Genomic DNA, 26,298 nt, shown 5'->3' with positions numbered 1-26,298 from the left:
CTCTCACACCATCTAACTTACCTTTTTATCCATCAATCACAGGTCACAAAACACATTTACAAACATGTAGATTTTTATTATTCTAAAATATAATTTCAACATTTAAAAGTGCAACAGTTACGCATCTGTGGAGTACAACACAGTCAAAACAAATATAAACAAAGGCAGTGATATAGCTTAACATAATTGTTTTGGCAGTATTTAAGGACTATATAGTAATAAAAATATACAAATTGATGTATAACATCATCATAGCTTACGTCCTTCATCGGATATTAGGACTAAGTAATACAGACCCCATTTCATATAATTATTGCTGTGTAAAAACAATGCGAAGAATGAGGGATTCTCTCCTTGAGACATTTTCTTTTCCAGGTCTGAGAGCAGGATAAAAACATCACTGTACATATTTCATAAGGTCATTATTGTGGTTATCATTCACTGTACACATTTTATTAACTCGTTATTGCAGTTTTTAATAAAACAACTTGGTCCACAAGGTCAGATTTTGGCTTCATAATGAACCATTTTCCAGTTCGTGTTGGCACGGAGTGAGCTGCGCTGAAAGGCTGCAGCAGTTTTTATGGAACCAAAATCTTGTGAAAAGGTAAACACAAAAATACTGGGGGAATGTAAAATGAATTCATTAATTTAAATCCCCTAAATCAAGATTGAAAGGTTGTAATATTGTTGCTCATAGTGTTTTTAGATAGCAGATTTTTATTGTGCATTGCACTTTTTTTACACCTGCTTGAAGGTGATTTTTTTTCACTGTATAGAGGGTTTTTTTTACTGAGACCCCAGACACAAATGCAAGAGTACTAGGGAGAAGTGAGTCCCATAGTGCTCATATAAATAGAATTTGTGACTGGGATAAGAAATCTGGCACAAGGTGCAGAGAATAGATCCAGTGGGCACAGCGATGACCGCATTAAAATGACATGCAAGATTCGGGATGGGAAGAGGAACATCAGTGTGCATCTGCCCATCCCTCATGAATACAGTGCTGCTGATTGCAGGCAGTGCTGTATTCATAGAAAAGATATGGGTTCTGTCTTACCTGCATGGCAAGATACAAAGGCAATAAACATGTGACTTTGCACCCTGCCCTGCAGGTGGTATATTACCCCTTGTGTCTTTTCTAGGCAGTTGTATCACACAAACTGTATGGATTTGGCTGAAACTAAACTCAAACTTGAATATACAAAAATTGTAGAAATGGCATGGTCTGTTTAGTTGCCCACAGCTATACATCACATTAAGGGTTTGGGCTTGGCTGAACAGGTTTCCGGCGAATCAGAATTCTTCAAAAAGTGCTGGGATTCGGCCGATACCTGAACTTAATCCTGGATATGATGCATATTGTTTGCACAACTGCACCTATTCTTTCTCTTAGGGACTTTTAATACGTTCCCCCATAAATACAAACGTTTAACTAAGAACTTGTTCATGATGGATAATTCAGAAAATCCCTGCAATGTGTGACACTGTATATACAGTATGTTGTGCCTTTTATATGTAACTGAAAGTACCACTGGGCCCTGAGCAGTGTGATGTATCACAGTAATACTGATGCTGTACCATGTCTTGACCTTCTACTCAAGCTGGGTTTTGAGACTTACAGCTGAATGAATACAAGTTCGATGTACCTGATAATAACTGGATTTTCCCAGGACCACAACGGATTCTAGTCTAGTTTTAAAGTAACTCTTCTCTAATATCTGCCCTGTTAGGAATAGTTTTAGTACACTGAGACACGACAGTCAGAGTTTGTAATGCACAGAATTAGTTGCTAATGCAATGTTAAAAGATCTATTAATTGCTATGCACAAATCCAAACACAACATTACTTCCCATGTAATCCCTGTAGTGGTTACTACTACTGTCAGTTCTACTGCATATTAGCTAAATTCAGCTTGAAGCATCTTTAATATCTGCATTAATACACCAAAAATAGTTTTTATTTAAAAAAAAAAAGACTCCTTGTTAGCTGATATTAACCCAAGGATTGTGGTTTTTTTTTTGTTGGTTAATGCAATTAATTTCAAAGTGTTATCAAAAATACATCTATTTTTTATGTTAATACTTGCAGTACGTACACAAGAAAACATCATTTAAAATAAAAGAGTTAAACAGGCTGTTGAGCCCAGAATTTTATCCGTAAATATGTGTGCATTTGCATAATTCGTAAAAAAAAAATAAAAAAAAAATTCCGTCAGTCTTAAAGGGTTTTTAAAGTGGTTTCGATGCTTGAGTAACAGCAGCCATTGATGTACAAAAGTGGTCTCCATTTTTTAGTCCAAATAAAATGTTTTTTTCTTATTTACATAATTACAACGATGGAATTGAACTGCTGTGTGATTTCTGGTCTTCATAGCCATGAATGCCCTTAAAACAGGAAGCTGCTATTTGATGTCTGTCCGAAAATCCACAAACAATCTGAGATGCTACGATGTACCGCTTGATAAACTACTCCGAGAGGGTTTTGGTCTTTGTACCAAGCATTATTTCCAGTTCCATGGTGTGATTCTGATACAAACTCCGTCCCTTGAAGTACCATGTGGCCACCATTTCCAAAGTTTTATTCTTCGACGCAATGAGAGAGTTTTAGGGTAAAAAATATAAATCTCTAGACTTCACAGCCTTTCCCTTTAGTTTGCATGGCTTGGCAAGTGAAATGGATTCTACGAGATCTCACAGGAAACTGTCCTCCACTAGATCCGAGGGATCAATCCCAATGTCGTCCATCATCTCAATGTCTTCAATGGTCTCATCCTCCCTCTTTATAAAAGTGGAACTGCTGGAACCAGTCTCGATTGCACTTTCTTCTGATGTCTGAGAACTGATAATTAAAACAGAGTTTATTTACTCAGTACACGCTATTGCTATTGTGTGCTATTTTTCTAACTTTAACTATATGGAAATTGTCAGGAAAGGACTTTTTTAACAGCTTGTTCTTATTATCTTTGAGTTTCTCATGCTCATAGACTGTCTATACACTTTCAGATGAAGAAGTTTCTCTCACCAATGGTTTAAACTAGCAGTTGTTGACTTGGTCATACAAGTAAAGATCTTCTCATACGGCTGGGCTGTGACTAATGGGCCATATCTGCCTGATCTGTGTTTTTTGAGGTCAATGATTGGGTCACAAAGGCAGCCAATGTAGTGTTTTGACTTGGTGTCTCATATACAGTTTAACGTAGTCTTGCAACAGCCGTAGTACTATGAAGGCCCTTTTGATAAAAGAATTACACTTTGCTGGTCTATGACAGCAAGACAAATTCCTAAGTCGCTCATCAAACTATTCTAAAACTGAGTTATTTGCACTACAGTTTGTTTTAAATAATTTCAATTTTCATCAGGACTAACTCCATTCCTGTCTCCATCTAGGACTGAACATTGAAAGCACAGTCTTGCAGTGGACAACATAACTATCCCTGCTCTGAAGTGGGAAATCGCCTTACCTGTGCCTGTTCCTCTTGCCAGACTCATCATCTGAGACGGGGTCAATATCGGGAAGGGGAATAATGTAACCGCTGTCAGCACTCAGCCTCTGCTCATCAAATCCGCTTTCTCTGTCCTTCATTTTGTGTTCATTCTTATACGTCACCCCAATGTAGGAATTGTCACTGTCACTTCTCATGCGGGTAACTGCAGGGTGGTCACTTTTAAGGAAGTCGTGAAGAACTGTCTCGTAGCACTGCACAAAAGCATACATGTTCTCATTAGACCTTTGTTTTAAACTTCAACTTCTATGCTAAGTAGACTATCCTTGTTATTACTGCTTCAAAAATCAAGTTACTGTAAGGTTGTCCCAGAATAACAAGTTCCCTATGCTTCCCTAAGCTCTCATGGCTCTTCCCCTTTTTTAGGGAATAGAGCTAATAGGGAATAGAGCTAATAGAAGAGTATAATCTCCATGGCACGAAGAGCCGCATGTCCCCTAATTGGGCATTTTATAGTTGTATGCGACACCATCAAGCCCACAACCACCAGAATTTCACAACTAAGTTAGATATATCAACAAAAATAAAATGTAAAAAAAATTTAACTTTTTTCAGTTATCATACTTAAATAGTGTTGAGCTTAGCTATTATTTACATCTAATTAAAGATAGCACAGTCTAGCCTACACTCCACACACAAAAAATATTGGAAATAGGAATAAGTGGCATTCTATACCCTTTTGTATTCCGTGGGAAGTAGACTTTCAACAATGTCACTCAGATGGCCAAATGATGGCCTTTTCTCTGGTTCGCTGTTCCAGCATTTTACCATGATGTCATACCTGCGGGGACAATGCAAGATGTAGTGATGTCACTAACCCAGTAGCCACAGTGTTGACCAGAGGCAATGGTAACTAAAGACAAAACAACTGTACTTACACTTCATGGGTGGCATGGTCAGGTTTTGTCATTCTGTAGCCACTTTTTATCTTATTATAGAAAGTTGAGTCTACAATCATGCCAGGGTATGGTGTGCCACCTATTGATTGAACAGAAAAAAGTACAGACAGGTTAATTTAGTTCTGATGAAACCAACCTACTGTGCATGTTCATGTTGCGGTAATAATAGTTGTGCTTGCTAACATAATAAGATACAATAAAACCTTAATTTTACATACCCTAATTTAAATTTAACCTTAAAGTGGATGTTCCCCTTTACATTAAATTTTAGTACGAAGTAGAGAGTGATATTCTGAGACAATTTTCAATTGGTTTTCATTTTTATCATTTTTGTGTTATTTAGAATTTTATTCAGCAGCTCTCCAGTTTGCGAATTCAGCAATCTGGTTGCAAGGGTCCCGATTGTGTAGCAACCATGCATTAATTTGAACACAAGTCTGGAATAGGAATAGGAGAGGCCTGAATAGAAAGATCAGTAATAAAAGTAGCAATAACAATACATTTGTAGCTTTACGGGGCAGTTGTTTTTAAGATAGGGTCAGCGACCCTCCCCCCCATTTGAAAAGCTTTAAAGAGTCAGACGAAAGAGGCAAAAAACTCAAAAACTATAAAATATAAATAAGGAAGACCAATGACAAAGTTGCTAGGAATTTTACATTCTATAAAATACTAAAAGTTACCTCAAAGGTCAACCACCCCTTTAATTTATACTAGTTTTGTGATCATAATAGATCTTTTTATGGTTCCATGGAAACTGTAAAATGGGGGTTCTACTATATCTGGCTTTGGAGAAAAAAGTATTGGGACTAAATAAGGGAGCTCAGAAAATAGGTTCTGCATTAAGATCTTGTCCATACAGAACTGGTTTTCAGAGATGGTAGTGAAAGAAGTTGACGTCACTAACCCAAATGGAAACAAATCCTTCCAACAATGTTCCAACATCACTTCCCAAAATGAGTAGAGTTTAAACAGCAAAGAGATGGCCAACTTGATATTATTACCTTTGAAATTCGGAATGAGATGTAGGACAGGGCTGTGCCCCTCATATTTACTGTAAGTTTTGCCCAACTGAATAATGACACTAGAACTTCTACAATCTACAGAACTTGTATTTTAATGTGCAATCCTTACCAAGAGAGAATATTTCCCATAGCAGGATCCCAAATGACCACACATCACTGAGAGTTGTGTACAAGTTATCGAAGATGCTTTCAGGTGCCATCCACTTCACTGGAAGGAAAGTCTATAAAAGACAAACATGTTAGATATTTTACAAACAGACATTTAATTCCCCTCCATAAATTCCCTTTCTTATGGAGGTGATTTTTTTTATACCAGAAGATAGACAAAGCAATATCAGAGGGGTGTATAAAATAGTACATGTAGAAGTGATACTTACGCTGCCTTTGGATACGTAGTTGGAGTCATGCATGATGTCTCTCGCTAGGCCAAAGTCACAGATTTTCACAATTTTCCCATGTGCTAATAGGACATTTCGAGCTGCCAAATCCCGATGTACACACTAAACATAGAGAGAGGGGATGAAGAATTAGCAAATAGTACATTACTGAACAAAGTGAATTACTGCCCACTCGTGTGAACCATTCAAAGAGACATAGGGGTGATGGAGGTGCGCTGAAGATACACGGGGGAATCCTATAGGAACAAGAATAGACAAAGCCTCTATGGTGTATTAGAGGCTTTGTCTATTCTTGTTCCTATAGGATTCCCCCGTGTATCTTCAGCGCACCTCCATCACCCCTATGAACTTTTTTTGAAACGTGGATAAGTGGATCCATTAACTGAATATTGGTGCAGCTCATCTCCCCTGTCACATTTGGACTAAGCACAGTTTTTACCTCATTATTAATTGTATTCAAAGAGACATGTCAGGACTGGCAGCCAGTATGGACATTGGGAGCAGGTCACGTTATCATCATAGCCAGTTATTCATTTATTTGCATACTACCTCTGCCCTAAAGCTAGCCCTGGGTTTACTGTAATCTAAGGGCAGTACTTACATTTTTAGAGGCTAAGAACTCCATGCCCCTTGCAACTTGGTATGTGAAACTGAGCAAATCCAGTACTGTCAGACCCTCAAATCCATCATCAGACAAGATATTTTTCACTTCTGTAATAATAACAACAACAACAACATAATTTGAAAGCTCTTCAAAACTTTGATATCACAAATATACTACACACCCCACAGGACTTCCTAGAATAAAGAGTATTTATTTTACACTAAGACTTATTAAATAAAATCAGTTTTAATGACTGCACAGATGCCAAACTCAACAACTGATTCGTGGTTTCCAATGCCCAGTAGTCTGTGAGTTGGACATTGCCCTCTTCTTCAGAGACTTTCAGAGAGAATTCCTTAAAAAATATTTGGCCCACTTTTATAGACAAAATTGTCTTCTGCCTTGAGAAAAAAATATTAACTTAATGTTCTACCCATGGCCCTTCAGTTGTTAGGTTTAATAGCATTGCTCATACCTGATAAAGGCTTCTTCTTGTACGATGCAGGACGGTCATACAAGGATCTCTGGATATCTGAATACTTGGAGGGTTCTTTCATTTCCAGCATAGGTACATACTGCATGGTGTCAGCCTGTTTCATGTCCATGTAGTCGCCATTGTTTTCAAATGATAAAATAACGTAGCTAAAATATGAACATACATACATGCGTGTTAATTATTACGTTTCTGAACACAGAGAAGACAATCTAATGCCAAAAATGGGAATTCCATTATTAATGAAAAAGCATGCAATTACATTTACTAATAACTTTAAAAGATTTTTTAGAAATATATTTTGGAAAAATGCTTAAAAAATGCCTCTCCTGCCATTATATACCAGGGATCTCCAAATGTGGGTTTTCAGTAGTTGCTAGTAGGCTGAATTTGAACATTACTGAATATAACTACAGTCTTTTGTGTATCGTCCATAGGGACCTTGCGGTGGAAACTGAAAAAGCTTCAGCCCAGCAACGACCAACTCAATCGCCTCTGAGGTTATTGAGATCCTCTCCTTAAATGAGTCTCACCGAAACACTTTCACTAGCATTCTGCTATATCTTTAACTGACTTCATATAAATTAAAAAACATCTTTGGTGAAACTATAACATTGTGTGGAGTATAGTACAGCCATTACTGACCTTCTTGTGCTTTCATCAGCTGGGTTCAGCCCAAAGATATCCAAGTCCTTCTTTGGTTTCTCTGGATGTCGGCTCTGAAAATTATCCCGGTTCTTATGCAGGTAATTCACGAGGTCACCGTAGAAGCAGTATTCAGTAATGATATAAATTGGACCTGTGAAATAGAAGTAGAAAGATTAGTCATCTGTGTCTTAGAAATGAAAATATTTATAGTATATTAACGTAAATTGTCCACATTTACTGAAGACAACCAGAATAAGGGCTTTTGTTAAATAAATCTGTACCATGCTTGCTAAGAAACAATGTGGTATGAACATCAGGTCATGGTAAGACTAGTAGCCTTTTAAATGGATGGAGTGCAGATAAATGTGCTGAATCCCTGTACATACCAAGATGCTCCAAAAAACGTTCTAAATATGTTAGCCATGCCCTTATACTACACCTACATGTGTCATGTCCAGATCTACCCAGTTCTCCATTTACTTTACAGCAAGACCAACCAATATTCTAAATGTTGAGGCTGTTTTACAAAAAACAAGGCATTTGGCAGTACCAAACAACTCAATACCAATGTCCAGAGATTGGCACTAGAGTTATTATAATTATTGTTTTATTTGGAGCACCATAAAGAGTATGTACATACCCGACTTGGTACAGGCTCCTAGTAAATTTACTATATTGAGATGTGCGCCAAGGTGCGTCATAATCTTCAGTTCGGACATCAGTGCCTGCTTTTCGCTTGACCGGGCAGTAGCTGTTGGTTGAAAATAACAAATCAGATTGAAGAAACTGACAGCAACTCATAATCTCATATTATCAGCCGTGTTTCCTTATGTAGGTTATACTATAAGTTTTCTGCATGGAGTGCATACAGTCTCAAAGAAAATATTTAACTTACGTTTCAACATTTTAACAGCAACTTTCATAACTGGCTGAGAACGACTTAATCCATATGCGGCGCCTTCAACCACTTTCCCAAAAGCTCCAGAGCCAAGGATGCGACCTGGCAGGTACAAATAAAGAGATTTATATATTAGACTAGCTATTGTTATGGTCCTTGCCTTTGAATGTAATAAATCCTAAATAAAAATTGTAAGCCTCCTCACCAAGAACAAGTCCATCTCTTGGGAACTCCCACCGAGAGTCATAAGGAAGCTGCATTGGATCCACATAGATATATTCATGGCCATCTGGGCTGATGGACTCGATTACTCGCCATCTTATTTCATACCTTGGTTTCTGATTAAAAACAAAAATAACAGGTCTCAGCCTGTACTTCGTGTCTAGAACATGTCTTCAGAAGTTACTTGGTACTCGAGCCTCACCTGTTTCCATATGATGACAAGTACAATGAGGGATATGATGACAATCACCAGAAGGACCAAGACAGCAGCAGCCACAGTTAGCTCCGAACGCAGGGCTAAAAACATAAAAGGAATCTCTCAAATGACAATGGAAGTTAGCATTACACAGATACATCTTTTGACAGATTTATGGAAATACAGAATATGATGATTTTTGTACATATAGGGTGGAGACAATTGGAGGTCGTATCACAGTTAATTTATGGCTTGCTGGTTTAGTAAGTTCTAGTCTAGAGATCTACAGTGGATGGAAATAATTTACTTACTAGGTGCAACCAACTTTAGTTCCCTGGCCACAACACCAAGTTCATTCTTTGCGATACATCGGATTGCCATTGTCTCCTCAATTTTCTTGAAGGTCACCTGGCTTTCAATTTGCTCATCATCTTGATGGGTCTCCATACTGATTTCTGATCCATTTGTTGCCAGAATGGACCACAAGGTGTCATTGTTGCATCTGTCAAGAAGCAGTTGATGTCATGTGTGTGCTGTATTGTGGAACAGGCAGCAATATGCTAGGAGAATGTTTAAGAAAATGTATTATCTAGTGTGCAGGATGCTTACCTTTTAATGTCCTTGCAGACCAGCCATTCCACATCAGGGACCGGCATCCCTTTGGCTAAGCACCCAACAGTCTGTTCACCAGATGCCCCATGATGCTTATCAACCAGTTCCAATATCAAAGCTGGTACTGCAGAGCAAATAAAAATAATGTATAATCTGTCATGCTGACTGACATTTAAATGCATTTCCTTCTGCAGATATTAGAGATGAACAAAGCAAAGAATAAATGACAGGCAGCAGCTATACAACTGTGAATGCTTAACGATAATCATATGTAGAAACCATCTTCAAAATAAGTAAGTCAGCAGGAAACTAATGTCCCATCTGTATAACTAATTGCCATGAATAATAGTCATAACGATGTAATGGTAAATAGTGATGTAATAAGCTCATAGTGATGACCATGGAGTCACATAACACACTACATACAGTATTCTTTAATTGTTCTACAAAACAACCCCTATTGTAATTGCAGGGTTATTTTTAATAATACATTTTTATATAATATATAATAAAATAACCCCTACGAATAAGGTATTCTATAAAATAACCCCTACTGTAAAATATCATCATTTTAGGAGTAACCTTTGATTTTCACTCCTTAGTGACTTCTTATGCCCAGCCCTTATATATTAGAATGCGGTGGTCTTATTCTCTATATTCTCTTATTCTCTATATGACATATGACATGTGACTAGTAAAATAAAACTGAGCTTTCAATATCAGCTCCATATTTACCTTTTATCTGCAACATAAATGAGTAACTTTTAGTTTCTGCATCATTTTGTGCCACCAGAGTATAAAGCCCACTGTCTTCTTCTTTGGCCCGGATCAGTTTAAGTTTACTCTGAAACCTGGACAAAAAAAGGGGAAAGTTATTTAATAATGGCAAAATCTGTACTGATATGAGTAAATCTATAGGAGTATTCAGCTGAAAAGGATCCTTAGCAGTCTCATTTCCCTTATAGGTTTGGAGCAGCCAATAATAATTAATAAACGATTGTTTATTGTTAAAACGGTGAGGCGGCTGCATAATGTGCACAGATATGGGATCTGTAATCTGGAAACCCGTTATCCAGAAAGCTCTGAATTACGGGAAAGCTGTCTCCCATAGATTCTATTTTATCAAAATAATCAAAATTTCTTAAGACGGTTTCCTTTGTCTCTGTGATAATAAAACAGTAATTTGTACTTGATCCAAACTAAGATATAATTAATCCTTATTGGAAGTAAAACCAGCCTATTGGGTTTATTATGGGGCAGATTTATCAAGGGTCGAAGTGAATTCGAGGTAATGTTTTGGATACTTCGACCATCGAATAGGATACTACGACTTCGACTTTGAATTCAATTAGAAGTAAAATCGTTCGAATATAAGACCATTCGATAATTGAAGGACTGTCTCTTTAAAAAAACTTCGACTTCAATACTTCGCCAAATTAAACCTGCCGAAGTGCTATGTTAGCCTATGGGGACCTTCTAGAGCATTTTTCAAAGTTTTTGGAAGTCGAAGTAAAATCGTTCGATTTGAAGGATTTAATCGATCGATTTGAATTTGATTTTCCTTCGATCGCAGGATGGGCAATTTTGCTGAAAAATACTTTGACTTCGATATTTGAAGTCGAAGTTTTTCAATTCGATGGTCGAATTTCGAAGTATTTTCTACTTCGAAATTTGACCCTTGATAAATCTGCCCCTTAATGTTTACATGTAGACTAAAGGTAAGAAGATCCAAATTATGGAAAGATCAATTATCCAAAAAAACCCACGTCCCAAGCATTCTGGATACCAGGTCCCACACCTGTACTACACATTTGAACTTAAATATTAAATATAATAAACATAAGATAGTAAATATAATTAACAACGATAGTAAATTATAGTCAGCTCTAATTTTACATTGTACTTTGCTTTTCTGCTTGACTAAAGAGCTTTATAGCCACAGTTTTGGAACTAAGTGCAATAATTAACTTTGTGATAAGAGGCTGCCCAGTTCTCTTGGCCTACATGAAATGACCAGTTGCAAACACCTTTACATGGCTGATTTATTATCCTCCCACTGCCCCCCTTAGTGTTGCTTAGACAGCTCGTTAAATTGAAATGATCGCTTCCAGATGGAGACTTGACCGGTAGAATCCTGAGAATTACAAACAAATATCTCCAAAAAGAACGTCTATGCCTGGGGTTTATCTTAATTAGACTCAGACTGTTTTAGAGATATTTTTTACTTTAATAAGTGCTAACTAATACTTCTATGAAGTAAGGCTGCATTACGATTTATGGTTATGGTTTAGGTTTAAGTTAGCGTCCTGGCCATTTAGACATTAATTGGGAATTATAGAAACCAAGAGAGTGCTGTTTTGATAAATACCCTTTAAAAATCCCATAGCAATGAATGGAGAGAGGCTGTATTTCACTCTAGTGGACTGTGGTTATCTCTAACTTAACTCTTTGATAAATATACCCAATAGAGTTGACATTCATGACCACACTTGAATATTGAGATTCCTTTTGTTTGTGGTGTGAAGTCCACACTCCCAGCATATTGTGCTGCTGACATACCTGGTTTCTTTAGTTGTAACAATGCTAGTGGTGATCTCTGTCAGATTTTCACTCAGTGTCCGGTTGTCCTTCAGCCAGAAGAGCCCAGGGGTGGGATACGCATGCAGGTTTACTATAAAGCTCTTCACTTCGTGGAGATTGGCAAATTCCTCCGATCCAAACATGGGCTCCAGGTCAATGAATCCCTTTTCTATATACACAAAATTGACACTGATCAGAGGGTGAGGTTGTAAAAAAGAATGTATTCAGCACTATATATGGAATATATACTGTACATTATTTCTTATTTACATCCTATCTGTTACATGGACACTTCCCAAGGTCCCTAGCTTTACATATTCATTGACCAGCTCTTACCATGAACTGTTATGTTTGTCTTCTTGACTACCCGGTTATCGAGGGTTGCATGTATAACGGCGCACTCGTACTCTCCCGAGTCTTCTGTAGTGGCATTTGCGAGGGTTAAAGTGTACACCAGTCGCTGATACGGAACCTTGCTTTCTTCGACATTTCTAATGCCAACCCCTCTCTTTAATTACACAAAAAAGAAAGCAATAAAGAGAATTAATATATTAAATAGAAACATCCACAGCACAAATGTTATGGAATAACTCTTTTAAAAAGCAAGGCAATATAATAGCATACACAGGTATGGGATCCTATATCCAGGAAGCTGTTATCCAGAAAGCTGCAAATTACAGAAATCCCATCTCCCATAGACTCCATTTTAATCAAATCATTGATTAAATCACTGATTATAATAATAAAACACTATATCGGGGGAATGTAATAAAAATCGCTAACGGAAAAACTATTCGCAATGCGAAAAGTTATGCCTTTGCGCGAACAAATTTTGCTTTGTGCGAATTTAATATAGCTTTTGCGAGCCCGGAAACTGTTTAGCGACCACTTCCGACAGTGAAAGACCGTTTGCGAATTTTATAGTTTGCGCCAATGCGCAGTCAATGTAATAAAACTTCTTACTGAAAAAGTCGTTATGTTTGCTCCAGAAGATTACGACACCTTCAAGCACTTCTTATGAGTGCGCAATTAAAATTCGCAATGCGCAATTAAAATTCGCAATGCAATAACAGTTTAAGGAACAATATTACATTGCGAGTTGTGGATTTTTAGTCTTATTGGTGCGAATTATTTTGCTCTTTGCGACTTTTATTACATTCCCCTGTAATAATAAAACAGTAGCTTCTACTTCATCCCCACAAAGATAGAATTAATCCTTATTGAAAGCTAAATGATTCTGTTGGGTTTAATTAATGCTTGAATGATTTTTTAGTTGACATAAGGCATGGAGATCCAAATTACGGAAAGACCCCTTTTTCCGGGAAACCCCATATCCCAAGCAATCTGGATAACGGGTCCCATACACCGGTACCAATTCTAGTAACCCATAACAACCAGCATGCAAATCAGTATGTACAGTTTACTGAGCTGCTGTTTGAAAGCAAATATCTGGTTGGGTTGCTATAGGTAACTAGACTTAATACTCATTTTTTCCTTTCATTTATCTCCTAGACTTTACAATACAGTATGTGTATTTGTTATAAATATTAGTTTACTTTTTATGGTTTCAAGTCTTTTTTCATAAACAGCATATTGTTAGGGTGGGATTAGAAAATAATTGGCCCTCATTTGACAGTGATTTACATTAAACAGGGTTGTCAGTTTTACAGCATTCCAGCTGTTGTTCAATTACAATACCCAACATTATCCCAACAGCCTTCCCTTGTCAGTGAGATATTGTCATTTCTGTCCTAGTCTTTTATTGTGCTTTAGACTCCAGATAAGAGAATACGATCTTGTTTATATTTAATGGCATATTAGACCATAGCAACATGTTTTCTTTCAAACACATGGCCATTAAATGCTGCTCTACTGCTATGGGTTTTTAGACCTGGTGCAAATTATCAACCTACCGTATCCAATCAGATGTTTGCTTTTAATCAGCCGAAGGGTAAATGTCCCCTGCTGATTGGATGCTATGGGTTAGGTGCAAACACAGCATTGTTATGGCATTACCACCATATGACATATTCTGTGCAACACTATTTAATAAGGGTAATGAAAACTGTATCTACACTTTATCTGGTTTCCATAACTATTATACCTGTTTTCCTGGGTAGGTCCACTTCAAGTCTACCACCTCATTGTCCAGCACAATGCAGTCAATAGCAATGGTTTCCCCAGCTCTGAACACAGTCTTGGGGGCTTCCATCTCAACTGAAATGTTGTGAGTTGCTAGAAGAAAATCAATGCATTTAGTAAAGACATATCTGCATTCTTTAGATGCCTCGTTCCTGCTTCTACAATACATAGACATACTTATATACGTGCTAAGCGTTAATTGTTTATTATATGTGTTCCTGGGTTTGTGGTGTGTGTCTGCACGTGTGGATTGTGTGTTTGTTGTATGAGCTTGAGGGATGAGTATGTAAGTTTCATATAAGTGGTTTAGTTACCTTTCCATGTCTGTAAAATGTAAGGTTCTGTCTGATAGACCATTTTGTTGGAGGTTGTTTCACAGATGTACGATCCTGGGGGGAAATTTCCGGCAAACCCTTGCTTACTGTCATAAAAGGCGAAGACAGTTCTAGAACTTTCTATATTTTTCAGCATCACTTCGCTTGAAGGGTCAGTAGTGCGACAAGGTACCAAAGCAGACTCATCTTCCTCAACCACGATAATATGGTCAAATAACCCAGGGGGAGCAAAAGGAACATTAGGATCTGTGAAAGATACAAAACCAGAGGGTGATTATGTCAATCAGTTGAATTCCAGTTGTGGTGAGGTCTGCAGGGTTCAGAAACAGTTGGGCCTCTTAGGGTCCACTATAAAACCTGTCATCCAGGGCCCACTCTCAAGTCAGTTATATGGAGACAGTGGTAAATGGTTACATAGGCTTCTGGTAAAAAACAAATAAGAATTTTTCCAAACTGGGACCTATCAGTTCTCTGTAAGGCCAGTCTAACCCCGTTCAAGGAATGTTTGCTCCATGACTAATACAGTAAAACATGTGCTTTTCTGCATTCTGAAAATTGGCCATAATGGCAGCTATATTGCTTTGTGTGCCAACAAGGAAAAATACCCTGTCTAGTGAAAGAGCCTCATACTGAACATTTTATTACAGGCCAGCAATCTACTCCCTTAATGACAAACTGTTCAACTGTTCCCATATGCAACTCCAAGACAGTGTCGCACTGGGATGCCAGGGGCCCATCAGAACACCTTAGACTGGGGGCCCACTTTCCAAACTATTATTCCTCCTCTCCTCACTCAACCTCTTTATTCTTCTAGTCTTTTATCTCTATATACTATACTCAATGCTTCCATTATTAAGCCTCTTAAAGAAATAGGGAATGGCCATAAAAGAGGCCAAATGATTAGAATCAAAAGGCCCACTGACACCTGGGCCCACCGGGAGTTTTCCTGGTATCCCAGTGGGCCAGTCCGACACTACTCCAAGACCATTCTGTACATTCCATTAACAATACAAAAACTTGCAAGTCAAACCCAACCTTGGCGGTTCCCAGCTACAACGAACTTAACTAAAGTCATCTGAACCTCAACACAGGCTACCCAGAAACTTATTAAAATAGGAAATCAGAAAGTTTCCAGTTCAATTCAATTTTGTTTATAATTTTCACTGGGTTTCCTAAAATTCATTTGAACAAATAAAGTGAGCAAGACAAACCTGGGACATAGATGTAGATATCTGTGCCTTCAATCTCACTCTCCTCAGTCTGGGTGTGATTGTGGTAGCAGGTGTAAAGTCCCGTATCAAAGGCAGACGCATCGCTCACTTCCAGAATGGACACAAAGAGGCCGCTGTTGTTTTCTTCACTTCGAATGACTACATTTTGCTTCTCGGGATTGGAATTGGGGTTCTGCCAGCTCACCTCACTTTCGCCAGTGCATTTTAGTGTAAAGGAGGAGTGCAACGCCTGAACCAACTCATCCTTGTCAGGAAATATGGTGGGCAAAGGATTTTCAGCAAGAATTGCCCACGGACCTGTGCCATAAAGGAATGACATTATTGAGAATTCTATAAACTTAGAACTAGGTTTCCAATTAAGAAAGAAAATCTATTGTAGTTAAAACTACTACTAAGAATATCTGCTGCCTCCTTAGAGTGCAATATCTAATAGAGCATGTCCTCCCACATGTGTCCCCCCCAACCAATAGTACAAGGAAAGTGAGAGAAAAATTGATAAACTCAAGATGAACTCAAGAATAATGTAGCATTAGATAAGTTGTGTGGCTTGAATAAGAGGTTTATCAGAAGTGTTATTTGTGGTGCCCCTATTGGGCATATTAAGGAGATGCATCTAAGTGTCACCTAAAAGCTGTCAGTCCTGTGGCTTGGTGGGGGGCAATCTTTTGTCCTATGATCAGGGGTGTAACTAAAGAGGAAGCAGACCCTGTGGCTGCAGGGGGGCCCAGAAGGTTTAGGGGTCCCATGAGGCCCTAATTCATATCCAATGTAAATAAATATTGGTAAAACAGGTCATCCATTAGACATTTTGTGGGCCTAAAAAATTATTTGCTGTAGGGCCCAGCATTATCTAGTTAAGCCATTGCCTATAGTACTCTGAATTTACAATGAGTCTTATTGGTAGCAACAGAACAAAGACAAATTCAGCCCAATATTTCTATCTTCAGTCATCAATGAATGCAATAAGAGACTGCTTCTCTCCTCCTGCCCAGTACATGTTATGCCTTTAGTACAAAGTATCTGTATCAAAGTGGCATCTTCATCCATAAATCCATTTTTTAAAACATTGTTTTAATCTTTTCAAAATACACAAATCATTATTTTCACACTGTTGGACCGTAAGGCCAGCCATGAGTCTTGCAAATACTATGACTGTGCAGCTGTATTACATCCCAGAGTGTAACAAAAGACCATCTGTAACAACATAAATACAATAGAAGTATAGAATCTTACCTATAATCAGGAGACATCCCAAAATAAGAGATGCCCTCATGGCAGGCATCATGGACCGTAACAACTACACAAAATACAGAGAAAAAAAATGGTAAATCAATAATATGTTCTGATTTCACTGCAAAATTAAAGATATAACCCCCCACACACACACAAAAAGAGTGAATTTCAAGCAACTTTGCAATATACATTCATTATAAAGTTACATTGTTATTAAAGAACTTGTAAATGTTATTGCTATTGAAAGTAGTATTGCTTTATCCCTTTCTGCACTGCTGGTTCTGACTCTGTCTTGTCACATGCAGCGGCTCTGCATGCTACTTCTCAGCTCTGGCTTTTGCAACGTTATTTCAGTACCAGCAGAAATCGGACAGACAGACAACATTTTCAATAGCAATTACACGTACAAGTAACATTGCAACCAATGAAAATATGTATTGGAAAGTGGCTTTGAGTTACATTCTCTTTGAATTGGCCAAAATGTAATTTTGGGGAAAGTGAATTACAGGTATAAGAACTATTATCCAGAATGCTAGGGACCCGAGGTTTTCCAGATAAGGAATATTTCCGTTATTTGCATCTCCATATATTAAATCTACTTAAAATTAATTTAAACATTAAATAAACCAAATAGACTGGTTTTGTTACCAATAAGAATGAATTATATCTTAGTTTGGATCAAGCACAAGGTACTGTTTTATTATTAAAGAAAAAATGAAAATCGGTTTTAAAAATTAAATTAATTAATTATGGGAGATGGCTTTCCTGCAATTTGGAGCTTTTCTGGACAATGGGTTGCTGGAAAATGGATCCCATGCCTGGACTTAAATACCGGGGAAAAAATAACAGCTTGACAAAACTATTTTTACAAGCAGCATTTTGTAATGTAAGTCAACAGTGTTTTTCTGTACTCTTGTCTTTTAGCTTTCCCCAAACGGCTGCAAATGCTTATATAGCCTTATAGATTAATTACAGTTATCACTCCCCAAATGCTTTGCAAAATCCTCCATTACAGAGCTTATGGAAGGACACACCTCAATACAAAGCGGCAGCCCACACAACATGTACAACTAGTTACATTTTGCTTTAATCTTCTGGGCTCACACCTTCAATAAAGTGATTTTTATTCTGCATTGTGCAATTTTCCATGGAGGGAGAATTAGTATGGTTTGTCTCTTGCACAGTATGTTTCTGGGTTTCAGCAGGAATGCGACACGTAAGCCGTTATGCACACGAGAGCCAGGATGTTACTGTCATAGGCACATATGGGACATCTCTTACATATCTTACAGCATTCCATTAACCTCGCCCAGCTTTGGCTCTATATATAATATTTAAATATATGTACAGACATGCATATGCATCCTTCTCTCAAACATCAGCAGCATTTATTTATATACTGCCAGCACATTACAATAACATAATAAACAAGGGTCTTACAATAAATTACAGTATAAAAATAAGATTGTTCATAGGAGCTTACACTCTAAAGGACATGAACATCAGTCAATTATTTGCTTCTGTTACATTTCATGTAGAAAACCTCACAGACATCCAAATATACAGCTATAGTAAAACAAAACTAAAAACAACAAGTATCTATAACATTCCTTTAATGCTTTGTATCTTTCTCAGGAAGGGGCAACCTAATGCCGTCCACTACAACCCTGTTGAATCTGGTAACTATGAAGTTACTATGAAGTTAGCTTACAGGTGTTGTCAACCTTCAAACAACTAGTTGTTTTCAGATAGATCACCAGAAATGATGACATTTTCCAAAGACTTTCTATTTTCTATGTGTCACCGTTTTTCTAATATTGAAGTGTAAAGTGTCATTTTTCACCTTCTAAAGCAGTTCGGGGGGTCGCCGACCCTGTAAACTGTTCTAAACTGATACATTTGGTTGATACATTTCTTATCTTTGTCCCTGCTGAGCAGAATCTCTGGGTTTCATTAAAGGCAGCTGTTAGAATTGATACAATAGTTGCTAATACTCCAGAGATGCTGCTGAGAAATGTATCAACTAAATGTTGCTAAATTGTAACAATTTAGAGTCGGCACCTGAATAACTGAGTGGGCAGACTCAAACACCAGAGACAGGGACATCAAACCTTAAACTTAGATTTTGGAAAAACAATAAAAAATAAATAATGGAAAGTAAATGAAAAAAGTCTATTTCTGGGGAACAATCTGAAAACAACTAAACTGAAAAAAAGTGTTTGGAAGGTGAACATTAAGTCCCTAAAAAAGCCAGTGAGCAGTTACATAGATAATACAATTGATACCCTCTACTTCATGGCTTTCTTAGATTGTAAGCTCTGTGTGACATTTGCTTCAAGTAGTCTCTCAATACCCGGCAGCTGACTTTTGGTGTAACTGTGCTCAGTATTAATAAGCACTCGCTTGCACTGTTGCATGTATTATTAGAACTGTACTGTCGCAGTATTCAGTGCTGTGCAAGCATACTACTGGGATGAAGCATCTTCTTGCAATAGACAGAGCCTACAGAGCAATAGGAGTGGTGCATACTTCTGTGCCAGGGGCTTAACTACAAAAGAAGCAGACCCTGCACCTGCAAGGGGCCCAGGAGGTATAGGGGCCCCATGAGGCCCTAATTCATAACAATTACAATAAATATTGGTAAAACAATTCAAACTCTAGAATTTTTTTCGGGCCTGAAAGATATCTTGCTGTGGGGCCCAGAAAAACCTAGTTACGCCACTATTCTGTGCAGTTGGTCGATATTAAAGCATTCATTTTCAGAGGCGCCAGAATGAAGAGGTCATGCATTATACAGTGAATAAAGTACGCCCTCTTGTAAAATATAAGGATATTATAAGTTACCGAGGAGTTCCATATAACCATAGAACTGTTTTTATAGAGGTCATGGAATTCCAAAGTGACTTCTAATATCCTCATATTTTGCAACCAGAGGTACTTTATTTATTATAATACACAAGTTCAGTGAGTCATGTGACAGAAATGGCATCACTAAGCTCGGATTATAACCGATGACATCACTAAGCACCATTTATAAGGATATCATTTACAGGATATTCATGGCTCTTGTGCATTATATGCAGATTTCAGTGATAATTGAATCCAAGGCAAATACTTCCCAGTTTCTGTTAGATCTTAAAGCTGGGAGCAAATGTGGAAAGGAGCCGGTTGTTGCACACATGGTGCTTATTTCCAAAGGGTTCCATGGTAATTGGTGCCATGTGCTAAGATGCACAATCTCTCCCAACAAAGGGAAAAATTCACTTCAAAGGGACGTCACCCCCCAGACTGACTGCATTTTATCATGTTTCAATCAGTCTGCTGTGCCCTCATTGTACTGATGATACAAATTCTCTTATCTGGCAACAGAATATCGGAAGTGGGCATTATCGTACCAATAAACTAGCTGGAATAAAGTGAAGGCAATCAGTGGTAACCCTTAGAATGCCAAACTGTGACGATGCCCCTTGCAATGACAACGGAAAATCATTTTGGATCAGTAGCCCCATTGACAGAGATTGATGGAGAAAACCAGGGGTTCCCTCCAGCTGTTATTGAACTAAAATTACACCCAGCCTTTTAATTAAAGATATAACACATTGTGTCGAAGTAATGTAACCTGTATAAAAGCACTCACCCTGCAGCCTTCTTATTATATAGCCAGTCATAACTCATATCTCACATGTGATAGCAAGACTCAGTTCCCTCTGCAGCATCATTCTATCCATTTAGATATTGGAACTTACAAATATCAAATAGGAAACCTCAAGCGTTTGTAAATTTCACTCATATAAAGCTATATTATGGGGCGTCACCAGTTTGGATCTTTTATTTCCTAAATAACAGAATACCACAGAATATTTTATTATGCCACGTAAGTATTTCCAGCAAGAAAGCCATGCGTCCAGCTGTGTACACTAGAAGTAGCGTGAGAGAAATACTACACAGAGCCCACTAGAGGTCACTGTTGTCCTTCTTCTTTCAAGTGCTATGAAAGCAAATGTCCATGGCTGGGTTGGTCACTGGAACAGCTGGGTATTATAATTTACTAAATGATAAGCCAAATAATGACTCCACGGATAAGACAACAAACTGAATGATTACATTGACGCCAGCTGTTGTCATTGATGCTAGAGGCAAATCACACGCATTAATAATCCATCAAATGTGTAACTGTACTGTATGTACACTTGTTATGCACAAAACTGCATGAAAGATATTAGTCTGTGCTACAGAGACATTTTATTAAATATTATTATTATTATATTAAATGCTGCTTGCTGGTTTTACAAATGCCGCTGGGTCACCCTGTAACATACATTGCACTGCTGGTGGGTCCAGGGCAAACTACCCCTTGTCAGCTCTCTAACTACAACTCCAGCCTGTGTCTGTTAGTAGGTGCGGGGAGTTGGAGATATAACCAATTCATCTGTGAAATTTCCCATAAGGGGATAATCAGCTCAGCAAAATAGGGTTTCTTTAATTTTCTTCTGCAGGGTCTGGGCAGTTTCCTTTGTTTGTACCCCCAGAGAAAAGGCCAGAGCTGGACTTAAATACAAATAGCCTATTCCTTCCAACCCAGTTCTACCCAGCCAAGCCCTCTGTTACTTGAGCCATATAAAGATTATAAGTGCCCTCTGTGTGGCTTCAAATTCCTCTTTACAATATTCTTTATTTGGGACAATGACAATGTTATGTTACTCAAATAAACGGCGCTAAGCCTACAGGCTTCCTCCAATTACATCTATTAATTCCACACTATTCTCTAATAAAGTGGAACAAATTTCTACATAAATTAAATGGGACATGATATTTAATTTTTGTAAGGTGGTGACATTGTAAACATTCTTTCTTTCTCTCTCATTTTTTCTTTCTTTTATTTTTGTACTTCTTTTATCTCAACTGTCAGTCCAAATTATCTTGAGACTAGGCATGGGGGAAGAGAAACTCCATCTACGAAAACTGATAACCCAATAAAAAGATACCACTGTATATTAAATGATTCTTGTATTCTACATCTAGATTCTGTATTCTCCCCTCACTCGTTTCTTCTGTCACGGTTTATATATCATTTATATCTATCTAGTAATGCTTTTCAATAATGAGCAGATGGGGCAGTCCATTTATTAATGAAAAAGCATTTGTATTAATCCTCTTGAGTTAATTTCTCTATCTCAGTGGGGACCAAAGTATTTAAGTTTGGTGCCAAGCTCTCCAGTTCTCTCCCTGCCTAGGTATTTACCTGCTATTTACCCATTCAATATATATATATATATATATATATATATATATATATATTAGGAGAGAAGAGCTCACATTTTTACAGTCTGGAAGTGTTCAGAATAAATAATGAACATGGAGAGTTTATGAGCTTCTGTGGGCTTTGAATTCTCACAAGAGAGCCTTTATCTGTCCCCCATAATAGCTCCCATGTGGCAGCTGAAACATGGCTCAGACTTCCTAAAGAAAACAAGCTCTATCGGGTAGAATGGCGGGACATTTCCAGTACATATATATCAGGGATAGACAAACTGGAACTTGATGAACTGCAACTCCCAGAGTGCCTAGGACAGTCGAGCTGTAATTTAGCATCAACATCAGCAGCTTTCGACAACCGCTAAGATATTTTTTTCTCTTTGATTGGGGTCCCAGCATTTCAAGCTGTGTCTGGTGCTACCATAACTTTACCCCAATTTGCTGCATTCTTTAAAGATGAACTGGTACACATCATCAAATTCTCTTAGGTAAAAGGGAGAACTATTGTGAGCATAAAAACAATCTGTTAATGGTTCCTAAGCACCACCAGGGGGCAGAAGAGCACTTTGTAGCAATAACTTGTTTCTCGGTCTATAGCAAGGAACTCGGGCACCAGCCTTATCCAGCACACCCCCAGCACCACCCAAACCAATCTGCCTCTTTTTATCATTGCGTCAACTGCCCACACCACCCGGGACAATTTGTTTTTCTTTTTGTCTGTCAGAAGCCACAGTGTTTTCCAACTGGTGCCAATCTGTCTCCCAAATGTATGTTGTTGTGATAGCATTTAGTAACTCTGTTATATTAACCCCCAACCCCCCAGCATTACTATGTAACCCAGTAAAAGAAGAAAATTAAAGCCATGTACCATATTTAACAGAAACCTTGTCTACAAGTTTATTTATGTTCCCTTGATAAAGATTTGGCTTATATTGTGATTCTCTCCTGTCTGGCATTTCAGCTGATATGTGGTTGCTGGGGCAATGGACCTTACCAATAAAAGTAATTAACAATTCTCTCCCGTCCCCCACATTTTTTAAGTTCTGTTGTGTCCTATTTGCTCTCCATTCTGGGATCCCACAAGGTTTTATTTTTACCAACTCATGATCAATACAGACCAGATACAACAACTGCTAAAGTGTTTCAAAAAATGAATGAAGGCTGCAGTGTAACAAGATAAATGCCAATAACATCAAATAACTGTAATTAAAGTTCTTCATTATTATCTGAGTAACTACTGAGATGGGCAATTGTAAAGCAAAAGTGCATAAGTGAGTGTGGGAATTGCATAGAAATGGTGCTGAGCATGGACATTAAATTGGAAAGGAAAAATATAGGAATGAGGCACATGCTCTGTTCCTAATTTGCTGTCCCTCCCATGACATCCCACAACAAAGCCAGAATAGAATTCCTCCAGTAATTTGGGTACCATTGTTCTTTAAGAAGCAGCCAGCATAAGGACTGGAAATATTTGGTTCTACCTATAACAGAAGCAGGGGGGCTCCAGGTCACAATCAGGACCATTATCAGCTTGACTGAGCCCCAGCCCCTTCCTCCCTCCTCTGGACACATCTGGGAGAGCAGTGGGTGGGGGGGGGAGTAAATTGTACCCTGTTCATAATGTTTTCCATACGCCTGGCGTCTCCCCCCTTCTGTGGCAATATGCTGAGGCCACCTTGATGCTATCAGCCTGTTTATATGTGGAGGCAAATGATTCCACCGACTCCCACACAAGAGCCGGCCGCATTCTTGTTTACCAGTTGCTGCCAGATCATTCCACAAACAAGTCAAGCCATTTACTCGCTCCTAGGGAAACTTTCCCTTCCTCAGAAAACATAACAAAATGCATAATGATTATACAAAAGAAAAAAAAAAAGAAAAGACAGCCAAGCAAAAAAAAAAAAGTAACCTCTGACTCAGCCCTGCTTATTTCTAATTAACTGTACATCAGGACTAATTGGATTTGTCCCACTTGCTGATTAATTGGAATTAACATAATGAAAAGAGTAGACTTCATGCTGGGACATCTCTCGCTCCCTGCAGTCTAGACTGGGATACGCATCTTTAGGTCCCTGGATAATGCCATGGAAATGTGAATCCTATATAAACCATAGCAGACACTGTAGGGTTGTGCCAGGGAATTGAATCTCAATCTGCAGATACACTGGGCTCCCTATTGAGTTTTGAAAAGTCTGACTTTGCAATCAGCAGATGTTCTGTTTATCAGCACTCCCTTATCTTATCTAATTCTCTTTATTCCCACATGGGAACACTTCATAGCAGCAGTCAGAAGCATCAGCAGCTTGTGGCTTTTCAGTTGAAACTGAACTACAGTTTACTGCATCCCAGGACACTGTAGTACAACAAGGGCTGCAGAGATCCTGCTGAACTAGAAGCTTATCCAAATGCAAGGATTTTGCAAGACTTTTGTCTATATACAGCAGACACCAGTGATTAATTATTATTACTAATGGTACAATTAATTAAAGTCATTTTCCATACAATAACCACAGCACAGAACCCGAGTATAAAACAATAAAAATGCTGCCTCTGCACAGGAGCCCACCCAAATATGTTCAACAAAACGCACGGAGAGATCCAACGTGTCTGGCCCATGTCTATAGGGGAACTGCCAACATGAGCGAATTCTAAGCGCTCCATCCAAGGGGGGAACTTCTAGGGATAGGGGCCATGAAGTTACTATTCTATGGTGGGAGATAGAGCTTGGGGTTACGCAGAGTATGCGCCAAGCTCTAACGCTGTGCCAAGTGCGCGCGATGATATACGTTTGGCACAGTGGGCGCCATAAAGTTGCATTAAAAGAAGATTTGGCAAAGTGCAGAATTTCCAGCCAGTGAAAGCAACATCCAACAGGGTTGCTGCAGCGATTGGGCTGAGGAATAACTACCTGGCAGCTCCCTTTGTGGCTCCATAAGTGACTAACCCCGGCTTTGACTTGAGATAATTGCTGGGGACAACTGGACATCGCAAACGTGTTGTTGGGAACAAACAAGTGGCCACAAGACAGACAGGACAAATATAAGGCACTGAATGGCATAATAAAAGCCAACAGGGCAGCAGACAATACACCAGTCTCAGCAAATGGAAACAACAGGCGTCATTGCGCGCAGCTCCGTCGCGACTTCACACAAAGGCAGAAATAAATAGGTATATTCTTACCTGTATCCGTCAGGAGCTCTTAACGACACACAAAAATGATTAGGAATTATCCGGTAAATATTATGGCCCCAAATCTCCTTCCTCCCCACCCCCAGAATCCTCTACAATCCAAAATGGCAAAAAAAAACTGCGATTGCCCTAGATTCTTCCAGAGGTACCAGCTCTCAGCTCCAGCAAAGTGAATAGCGACAGAAAGGAGAAACTGCCCAAGGGAGAACCGTCCCAAATTCAGCGATTTTCAGAAGGAAACTTTGCGCTCCGCAATAGTAAATCCTTATTGTACATCCAGCCCGTACAGAGGCGAGTAAAAACCAATCAGGGAGAAGCTTGGCAAGTTGCCCCAATTCCCATCCTGTGGTGATGGCATCTCCTCCAGCTTCAGGATCCTCTTGCTCATCCCTTTCATGGGGAACTCATCCACATATCCATATTGCTGCCAGTGGGTCCACAACTGAGAATGACCCTCCCTGACTGTACAGTTGTGTTTGCTCTGCCCCTGACACTAAATTGGGGTGGGTGTTGGACACAATCAGCACTGCCCAATCCTAACATACAAACCCCAGCTTGCACCTAATACCACCCCAGCACCCCAACACTACTGCCTGCAATTAATCATTTGCACATCCATTGTTTGTTTTGCCTATATAAGCGCAAAGTGATTGCATCTTACCTTTCAATCTGTTAAAGTCTGTAAATCCCAATAAGAAAAATAAAAGTTAAAAAAAAAAAAGTGTTTGCCTATGTGTATATATATATATATATGTGTGTATATATCCCAAGGTCCAGCAGATGTGTCTCCTTCTCCTCTCAGATGCAATAGACTGGGGAACCTTGTAATTGAT

At 38.5% G+C, this 26,298-nt stretch overlaps 1 protein-coding gene across 2 annotated transcripts; it reads right to left on the bottom strand.

The window, feature by feature from the left end:
- Positions 1-55: 55 nt before the first annotated feature.
- Positions 56-26,298, bottom strand: pdgfra.L (platelet-derived growth factor receptor, alpha polypeptide L homeolog). 2 transcript variants are annotated; one of them, NM_001087084.1, is given in 23 exon segments: positions 56-2,842; positions 3,465-3,700; positions 4,182-4,287; positions 4,385-4,484; positions 5,537-5,648; positions 5,805-5,927; positions 6,427-6,536; positions 6,905-7,071; positions 7,568-7,721; positions 8,211-8,321; positions 8,466-8,570; positions 8,674-8,806; positions 8,893-8,987; positions 9,198-9,388; positions 9,496-9,622; positions 10,234-10,349; positions 12,058-12,247; positions 12,415-12,586; positions 14,183-14,313; positions 14,535-14,801; positions 15,767-16,084; positions 17,021-17,084; positions 26,127-26,298. In NM_001087084.1, coding segments are annotated over 22 exon segments (3,264 nt in total). In that variant the 5' UTR covers positions 17,073-17,084; positions 26,127-26,298; the 3' UTR covers positions 56-2,694.

The sequence above is a fragment of the Xenopus laevis genome, chromosome 1L (genome assembly GCF_017654675.1).
Source record: "Xenopus laevis strain J_2021 chromosome 1L, Xenopus_laevis_v10.1, whole genome shotgun sequence".
Lineage (NCBI taxonomy): Eukaryota > Metazoa > Chordata > Amphibia > Anura > Pipidae > Xenopus > Xenopus laevis.
This window is presented reverse-complemented; position numbering and strand designations above follow the sequence as displayed.

Bases quoted from the DNA above. Each gene is read 5' to 3' on its own strand.
- pdgfra.L (XM_018269172.2), bottom strand. From the start codon at position 17,072: ATGATGCCTGCCATGAGGGCATCTCTTATTTTGGGATGTCTCCTGATT. The intron at 12,587-14,182 runs GTATAATAGTTA...GTGTAATTAAAG, and splicing joins GGACCTACCCAGGAAAACAG to AGAGGGGTTGGCATTAGAAA. The intron at 7,722-8,210 runs GTATGTACATAC...TCTATTTCACAG, and splicing joins AGGAGCCTGTACCAAGTCGG to GTCCAATTTATATCATTACT.